The sequence below is a fragment of the Salmo salar genome, chromosome ssa09 (genome assembly GCF_905237065.1).
Source record: "Salmo salar chromosome ssa09, Ssal_v3.1, whole genome shotgun sequence".
In the NCBI taxonomy this organism is placed as follows: Eukaryota; Metazoa; Chordata; class Actinopteri; order Salmoniformes; family Salmonidae; genus Salmo; species Salmo salar.
In genome coordinates, this window is record NC_059450.1 from 146,797,690 (window position 1) to 146,807,061 (window position 9,372).

Consider the following 9,372-nt stretch of genomic DNA (forward strand, 5'->3'; position numbering starts at 1 on the left):
CAACAACTTTTCTCTATGCCCGTCTTGAGCGGGATGGACAAACACAGCCTTTAGTCTGGATGTCCAATAGCCAAGCGGTATCCAATGCAGCAGTATTACTGTACATTACATCCATTATAATGTCATAAACACTTTAGCTGAAGAGTCGTCTGATTGGGATGTGAGCCTGTAGTGGAGATGCAGCATGTTTTTAAGACCATTTGTGATTTAAAAATACAAATAAAACTATCATGTTTCAGGGGCGAGACTGCCTTGTATTTCTAAAAATATGGCCAGTAAAAATATGACCCACAGCCGGAATAAATCCGCTCATGAGAAGAGGGCCACAGGCAACTTTCCTCACCTGAAACCCCGCCCTTCTGAGCGCTCTTCCGCCTGCTGATTGGCTTCTGAGACCTCTCCTGGCCGCTGGTTGGCTGTCCCTGGCGAAAGAGATGGAGAATTCGCTCTTTACGGAGTGGGGCGGAGGCGCGCGGACAGAACCCACCGAGACAGACCAGCAGCCTCTTACCACAGCGCAAAGACCTAACGGAGCTACTATACCGGGGAACCACAACGGACAGGGCTCCACGATGTCTCCGAGGTCTCGTGCGTGAAAAACCACAGAAGGAACTATCGAAACAGATACTGCAAAGCGAGGCAGGAGTTTAATTGCAAGGAAAATCTGGATATAACAGTTCATTTTATTATTGCTTTTGGATAAGTTGTTTCCAACTTCGCTTGACGGGTTGGAGTAGGTTACCAACTGTGCTTCCAGTGGAGGGTTTCATATTGGCGACCGCGCACTCTGAAGTGGACTAAAGTTTCCCCAGTACCCGGTGGACTACCCTACCAGGCAACGCCCGGAACCCGATCAATTGATAGCTTTGGAACTTTTCCTCCTCGTGACAATGGGTCGGGCTGTGGACGGTCTTGCGGCGGTAGCGCTCTCCCTCGCGCTGCTGTGTGTTCCAGGACACCTTGGTCTGGTGCGTGCGTTCGGCGAAGAGACAGAGGAGATGACGTGCGACCCGATACGCATCGCCATGTGCCAGGACCTGGGCTACAACGTCACCAAGATGCCCAACCTGGTGGGCAACGTCCTGCAGTCAGACGCCGAGCTCCAGCTTACCACCTTCACACCACTCATACAGTATGGCTGCTCCAGCCAACTGAAGGTACACACACACACACACACACACAGCTAAACCTAACAAACCTTATTTTACATTTCAGTCTTTTAGCAGACACTCTCATCCAGAGTGACTTTACAGGAGCAGTTGGGGTTAAGTGCCTTGCTCAAGGGCAGATCAACAGATTGTTCACCCTAGTCAGGGATTCGAACCAGCAACACTTCAGTTACTGACCTAATACTATTTAACCACTAGGTTACCTGCCATCCTAACTCCTAACCCCTACCCCTAATTGTAACCCTAAGCCTAAAATAACCTTTGTCATGAGAAATGTCCCCACAAGGGAGAATTTTCCTTTTTTACTGTCCTTGTGGGGACTTTGAGGGATTTCTGGTACCCACCAGGACAGTAATACAATACCCCCTCCCTGGCCAGACACACACACTCTCCCTCTCAATTCAATTCAAGGGGCTTTATTGGCATGGGAAACAAACATATGTTAACATTGCCAAAGCAAGTGAAGTAGATCATATACAAAAGTGAAATAAACAATCTCTCTCTAGCTGCTCCAGCCGACTAAAGGCACACACATGTTGGCGCTCAGGCTGGGTTGGGCTGTGTGTTGGAGCAGGCAGTGGAGAGAGGGAGACAGAGAGCACATGACAGAGTCACAGGGAGACCATCCATTCTTGGTTCAGCAGCACGGGGCAGTGATATAATATATATCTGAGGAGAGGAGAGGGCCAGGCAAGCCCCATAGGATAACAACAATACTGCCCTCAGTACTACTCTCTGTAAGGCCACTTGTCTGCCTGAACCACCACGAAGCTGGAAATTAAATCCATCCCATTTTGTCTTTCTCAAAAGGTTTTTATTGTCCTGACTGAAATGACCAATGAGTAGTTATTTGTGTGGTTCGATGGTAATGGCATGAATGGATCCAATTCTGTTGATAATTACTGTGGTTTACCACTCCATAGTCTGTAGACACAACAACCCACTGGCTACACTGTCTCTAAGAGCATCCCTTACCTTGACCATTGACATATATTAACATACATTCAGTCCATTACTCAAATTCTAATTTATTTAAGGGCTTTTGTGGTATTATTGTGGCATTGTAGTTGTCTGGATGATACAGGTTAGTTGTCTGGATGATACAGGTTAGTTGTCTGAATCTGGATGATACAGGTTAGTTGTCTGGATGATACAGGTTAGTTGTCTGGATGATACAGGTTAGTTGTCTGGATGATACAGGTTAGTTGTCTGGATGATACAGGTTAGTTGTCTGAATCTGGATGATACAGGTTAGTTGTCTGGATGATACAGGTTAGTTGTCTGGATGATACAGGTTAGTTGTCTGAATCTGGATGATACAGGTTAGTTGTCTGAATCTGGATGATACAGGTTAGTTGTCTGGATGATACAGGTTAGTTGTCTGAATCTGGATGATACAGGTTAGTTGTCTGGATGATACAGGTTAGTTGTCTGGATGATACAGGTTAGTTGTCTGAATCTGGATGATACAGGTTAGTTGTCTGGATGATATAGGTTAGTTGTCTGGATGATACAGGTTAGTTGTCTGGATGATACAGGTTAGTTGTCTGGATGATACAGGTTAGTTGTCTGGATGATACAGGTTAGTTGTCTGGATGATATAGGTTAGTTGTCTGGATGATACAGGTTAGTTGTCTGGATGATATAGGTTAGTTGTCTGGATGATACAGGTTAGTTGTCTGAATCTGGATGATACAGGTTAGTTGTCTGGATGATATAGGTTAGTTGTCTGGATGATATAGGTTAGTTGTCTGGATGATACAGGTTAGTTGTCTGGATGATACAGGTTAGTTATCTGGATGATACAGGTTAGTTATCTGGATGATACAGGTTAGTTGTCTGGATGATATAGGTTAGTTGTCTGGATGATACAGGTTAGTTGTCTGGATGATACAGGTTAGTTGTCTGGATGATACAGGTTAGTTGTCTGGATGATATAGGTTAGTTGTCTGGATGATACAGGTTAGTTGTCTGAATCTGGATGGTACAGGTTAGTTGTCTGGATGATACAGGTTAGTTGTCTGGATGATACAGGTTAGTTGTCTGAATGATACAGGTTAGTTGTCTGGATGATACAGGTTAGTTGTCTGAATCTGGATGGTACAGGTTAGTTGTCTGGATGATATAGGTTAGTTATCTGGATGATACAGGTTAGTTGTCTGGATGATACAGGTTAGTTGTCTGGATGATACAGGTTAGTTGTCTGGATGATATAGGTTAGTTGTCTGGTGATACAGGTTAGTTGTCTGGATGATACAGGTTAGTTGTCTGGATGATACAGGTTAGTTGTCTGAATCTGGATGATACAGGTTAGTTGTCTGGATGATACAGGTTAGTTGTCTGGATGATACAGGTTAGTTGTCTGGATGATATAGGTTAGTTGTCTGGATGATATAGGTTAGTTGTCTGGATGATACAGGTTAGTTGTCTGAATCGGGATGATACAGGTTAGTTGTCTGGATGATATAGGTTAGTTGTCTGGATGATATAGGTTAGTTGTCTGGATGATACAGGTTAGTTGTCTGGATGATATAGGTTAGTTGTCTGGATGATACAGGTTAGTTGTCTGGATGATACAGGTTAGTTGTCTGGATGATATAGGTTAGTTGTCTGGATGATACAGGTTAGTTGTCTGAATCTGGATGATACAGGTTAGTTGTCTGGATGATACAGGTTAGTTGTCTGAATCTGGATGATACAAGTTAGTTGTCTGGATGATACCGGTTAGTTGTCTGGATGATACAGGTTAGTTGTCTGGATGATACAGGTTAGTTATCTGGATGATACAGGTTAGTTGTCTGAATCTGGATGATACAGGTTAGTTGTCTGGATGATATAGGTTAGTTGTCTGGATGATACAGGTTAGTTGTCTGGATGATACAGGTTAGTTGTCTGGATGATACAGGTTAGTTGTCTGGATGATACAGGTTAGTTGTCTGGATGATATAGGTTAGTTGTCTGGATGATACAGGTTAGTTGTCTGGATGATACAGGTTAGTTGTCTGGATGATACAGGTTAGTTGTCTGGATGATACAGGTTAGTTGTCTGGATGATACAGGTTAGTTGTCTGAATCTGGATGATACAGGTTAGTTGTCTGGATGATACCGGTTAGTTGTCTGGATGATACAGGTTAGTTGTCTGGATGATACAGGTTAGTTATCTGGATGATACAGGTTAGTTGTCTGAATCTGGATGATACAGGTTAGTTGTCTGGATGATATAGGTTAGTTGTCTGGATGATACAGGTTAGTTATCTGGATGATACAGGTTAGTTGTCTGAATCTGGATGATACAGGTTAGTTGTCTGGATGATATAGGTTAGTTGTCTGGATGATATAGGTTAGTTGTCTGGATGATACAGGTTAGTTGTCTGGATGATACAGGTTAGTTGTCTGGATGATACAGGTTAGTTGTCTGGATGATACAGGTTAGTTGTCTGGATGATATAGGTTAGTTGTCTGAATCTGGATGATATAGGTTAGTTGTCCGTCTCTGGACTGACGGCCGTGAGAAGTCGTCATCCAACAGATTAGGCTCTTTCTAAACACACACACACACACACACACACACACACACACACACACACACACACACACACACACACACTGTGAACAGTGGCAGAACTCAGGTTACCTGCTGCGGAGGAAAACAAGCCTTCTCCAGTTCATCTAGTGATCAGAGAACAGTATCACAGCTCCAACAGAGAGAAACATCACTGATATCATCTCTCACAATGCTGCCCTGCGCTTCCCACGCCACACGGTAGCCCCCCCCCCCCACACACACACACACTTAGCCCCGATACATTAACTTGTATAGATGGTGTGTTTATGGCTAGACAGTTATCCTTACTGAAGTGTGCTGACCAGAGAGTGAAAGTAGAGTTTGTCTCTCTCAGTTAAAGTTCCTCAGACCTTCACTCCCCGCAGGAGGCATTTTGCCTTTCGGTAGGCCGTCATTGTAAATCAGAATTTTGTTATATAAAAATAAACATCTCCATCACATTATCTGTATGACAATTAAATGAACTGTTTTTGTTGTAGCGGCTTTAATAATCATTTTAAAATTCACTAAAGGTTTCACCACAAACTTTTGTGATGGTTGCATGGTTTTCCTGACTAAGCCCTAAACGCAGTTCCTTTCATTTCCAGTTGTTGTCTGAAATTAGAATAGGAAGCAGACTAAGGACCATGATGCAACACAGGGAAAGCAGGCAGAGCAATGCACACAGGATCATCATAAATTATTTTAGAAATTCATTAAGTGTACATATGCAAAGATAACACCTCTCTCTCTCTCTCTCTCTCTCTCTCCAGTTCTTCCTGTGTGCGGTGTACGTGCCCATGTGTACAGACAAGGTTCCCATCCCCATCGGGCCGTGTGGCAGCATGTGTCTGTCTGTCAAGAGGAAGTGTCTGCCAGTCCTAGTAGAGTTTGGCTTCGTCTGGCCAGAGCTGCTGAACTGCAGCCTGTTTCCCCCTCAGAACGACCACAACCACATGTGTATGGAGGGTCCGGGGGACGAGGACGCCTCGTTCCACCCCGCCCGGCCCTTGCCCCCCCAGGAGGAGGAGTGCCAGGCCCTGGGGGCCGGGCCAGACCAGTATGCCTGGGTGAGGCGGAGCCACAGCTGTGCACTGCAGTGTGGGTATGACGCGGGGCTGTACCGGCGCGGGGCCAAGGTGTTTACAGACGTGTGGATGGCAGTGTGGGCAGTGTTGTGTTTCCTCTCTACCACCCTGACCGTCCTCACCTTCCTCCTGGACTCAACACGTTTCTCCTACCCCGAGAGACCCATCATCTTCCTCTCCATGTGCTCCAACCTCTACAGCGTGGCCTACCTGGTGAGGACATAGGACTTAGAGCAGGGGTAGGCAACACCGGTCCTGGAGTGTTGCAGGTGTGCTGAATTTAGGAAACCACTGACCTGATTATTTAGTTCTGTTGATCCGGTGTGGTGCCTAGTTTGAAGAAAATCCAGCAGTACCTGCTGGGCCACCCAGGAACAGGGTGGCCCACTCCTGACTTACATGATTAAAATCAGTTTAAAAGCCCTTGGCTGTTTCTCAATCATTTAAACTAGCCTCCTCTTCTCCATGATCACTAATATGAGAGGTGGAAGCAGTTTGTTGTAAAACTGTCCAGTCCTTTCAGCTACCAGTAGTGATGAGGAATGTAGATAATCAGTCAATCAAATGTATTTATAAAGCCCTTCTTACATCAGCTGATATCTCAAAGTGCTGTACAGAAACCCAGCCTAAAACCCCAAACAGCAAGCAATGCAGGTGTAGAAGCACGGTGGCTAGCAAAAACTCCCTAGGAAAAACTCCCTAGAAAGGCCAGAACCTAGGAAGAAACCTAGAGAGGAACCAGGCTATGAGGGGTGCCCAGTCCTCTTCTGGCTGTGCCGGGTGGAGATTATAACAGAACCTGGCCAAGATGTTCAAACGTTCATAGATGATCAGCAGGGTCAGATAATAATAATCACAGTGGTTGTAGAGGGTGGAACATGCTAGAGTATGTAGACCCACCCCTGGTCTCCTGGATGACCCCTGGTCTCCTGGATGACCCCTGGTCTCCTTGATGACCCTTGTCTCCTGGATGACCCTTGTCTCCTGGATGTCTCCTGGATGACCCCTGGTCTCCTGGATGACCCTTGTCTCCTGGATGACCCTTGTCTCCTGGATGTCTCCTGGATGACCCCTGGTCTCCTGGATGACCCTTGTCTCCTGGATGACCCTTGTCTCCTGGATGTCTCCTGGATGACCCCTGGTCTCCTGGATGACCCCTGGTCTCCTTGATGACCCTTGTCTCCTGGATGACCCTTGTCTCCTGGATGTCTCCTGGATGACCCCTGGTCTCCTGGATGACCCCTGGTCTCCTGGATGACCCTGGTCTAACCCCTGTGTCTGCCTGTCTCCCTGTAGGTGCGCCTGACTCTGGGTCGGGAGCGTGTATCCTGTGATCTGGAGGAGGCAGCAGTTCCTGTTCTGGTACAGGAGGGTTTAAAGAGTACCGGCTGTGCCATCGTCTTCCTCCTGCTCTATTTCTTTGGCATGGCCTCCTCACTGTGGTGGGCACACACACACACACAAACACACACACACACACATACACACACACACACACACACACACACACACACACACACACACACACACACACACACACACACACACACACACACACACACACACACACACACAAACTGGTCAGAAGTATTACACTAAGGAATAGACTTGAATGAAACCGTTAGAATAGTGGACTCCCAGCTCTCTAACCCGTCTCTCTGCCTCCTCCCAGGTGGGTGATTCTGACTCTGACCTGGTTCCTGGCTGCAGGGTTAAAGTGGGGTCACGAGGCCATCGAGATGCACAGCTCCTACTTCCACATAGCAGCCTGGGCTATCCCCGCTGTCAAGACCATCGTCATCCTCATCATGCGACTAGTAGACGCTGATGACCTCACGGGGCTGTGCTACGTGGGTAACCTACAGCAGGAGGCCCTGACGGGCTTCGTGGTCGCCCCGCTCGCTGCATACCTCCTCATCGGGACACTGTTCATCTGCGCCGGCTTGGTGGCCCTGTTTAAGATCCGCTCCAACCTGCAGAAGGACGGGGCCAAGACGGACAAGCTGGAGCGTCTGATGGTGAAGATCGGGGTGTTCTCTGTGCTGTACATGGTACCTGCGTCCACCGTGATAGGCTGCTACCTCTACCAGCTGTCCCACTGGGGGGACTTCAGGGCCAGTGCCAGGGACTCTTACGTGGCAGCAGAGATGCTGAGGATCTTTATGTCTTTGCTGGTAGGCATCACGTCGGGCATGTGGATCTGGTCGGCCAAAACCCTCCATACCTGGAAACGGTGCTCTGCCCGGCTGTGGAGGGACGGCCGGGCAGGGAGGGGCAAGCGGGCACCGGGGGACAGCTGGATAAAACCTGGCAAGGGCAATGAAACAGTGGTGTGAGTAGAGAGAAAGAGAGAAAGGGGAAGTTAGGAACCAGGTAGCTTTATTAACCTGCCCCCAAACCCACTACTAGACCCACTAGCTGATGGAGAGAGCGAAAGAGAAGTACAAACAGATACATAGCACCCTAAGCAGACAGGTTTCCTACGCCCGCTTTGTCGGTGGTTCTCTCCCTCCTAGCAGACTAACCCACTGCCAGAGAAGACTGACCCTGTAGGGCTGATCTATAGAACCTTCTGACTTCAGAGAGTTGTTTTAAAGGTTGAATTTACACTGGAGAGTCATGGTCCAGATGATGTACAGATCTAAACTACAGCCACACTGAAATGCACTATGACTAGCTGATGTATCTTGGTTAACATGCCTTATGAGGAAGGGGAGGCTGGGCTGCCCAGCCAGCCACACTCTGGACGCTATAAAGCTATGCTACTGCAAAGGCACCTGGGATTTGTAGTGACTAGACTCTATGGTAGTGCAGCTAAGGCACTTGGGAAACGTAGGCCTGTGTCCTTTACCTCAGTCCTCAGCGAGCAGCACAGCTGACCTCCACACAGTCTTAACGAGGAAACAGACACTCAACTATGAACTCTGAACTTTAACCCTTGACCTTCTCCACTCACTCATGGAACCCTTAGGAATGGCAGTCAGTAATGAACCACTGTAAGGTTCTTTCTGTATTTTTTACCGGTGATAGAAGTACATGAAGGGTTATTATGACTAATGCTAGACAATCAACCCCCAAAATACATTATACAAAAGCTGTAATACACCAACACACACACACACACACACACACACACACACACACACACACACACACACACACACACACACACACACACACACACACACACACACACACACACACACACAGGGAGTCAAACTCATACAGTCTGTACAGTTGCACCCTTGTGCAATTCACTGCCATAAAATCTGCTGCATCAGCTGAGTTATTATTGCATTAAGCTGCAACCATCAATAGACAGTCAACACAACACACACTGCAGAGAGACAGTCAAACACAGAGACAGCAGCGAGACAGTCAAACACATCACACACTGCAGCGAGACAGTCAAACACATCACACACTGCAGAGAGACAGTCAAACACAGAGACAGCAGCGAGACAGTCAAACACATCACACACTGCAGCGAGACAGTCAAACACATCACACACTGCAGAGAGACAGTCAAACACAGAGACAGCAGCGAGACAGTCAAACACAACACACACA

At 47.2% G+C, this 9,372-nt stretch overlaps 1 protein-coding gene across 1 annotated transcript; it reads left to right on the forward strand.

Moving 5' to 3' along the window:
* The first annotated feature begins 462 nt into the window (after nt 1-462).
* On the forward strand, nt 463-9,122 carry LOC106613209 (frizzled-4). The gene is made up of 4 exons (XM_045724782.1): nt 463-1,157; nt 5,488-6,015; nt 7,099-7,244; nt 7,475-9,122. The coding sequence occupies exons 1-4, from the start codon at nt 891-893 to the stop codon at nt 8,136-8,138; spliced, it is 1,605 nt and encodes a 534-aa protein (XP_045580738.1). The 5' UTR covers nt 463-890; the 3' UTR covers nt 8,139-9,122.
* The last annotated feature ends 250 nt before the right edge of the window (nt 9,123-9,372 follow it).

What these genes read in the sequence shown, in the direction of transcription:
- LOC106613209 (XM_045724782.1), top strand. Translation starts at nt 891, where the DNA reads ATGGGTCGGGCTGTGGACGGTCTTGCGGCGGTAGCGCTCTCCCTCGCG. An exon ending in GCTGCTCCAGCCAACTGAAG is followed by an intron (nt 1,158 to 5,487) that starts GTACACACACAC and finishes CTCTCTCTCCAG; the next exon opens with TTCTTCCTGTGTGCGGTGTA. An exon ending in GGCATGGCCTCCTCACTGTG is followed by an intron (nt 7,245 to 7,474) that starts GTGGGCACACAC and finishes GCCTCCTCCCAG; the next exon opens with GTGGGTGATTCTGACTCTGA.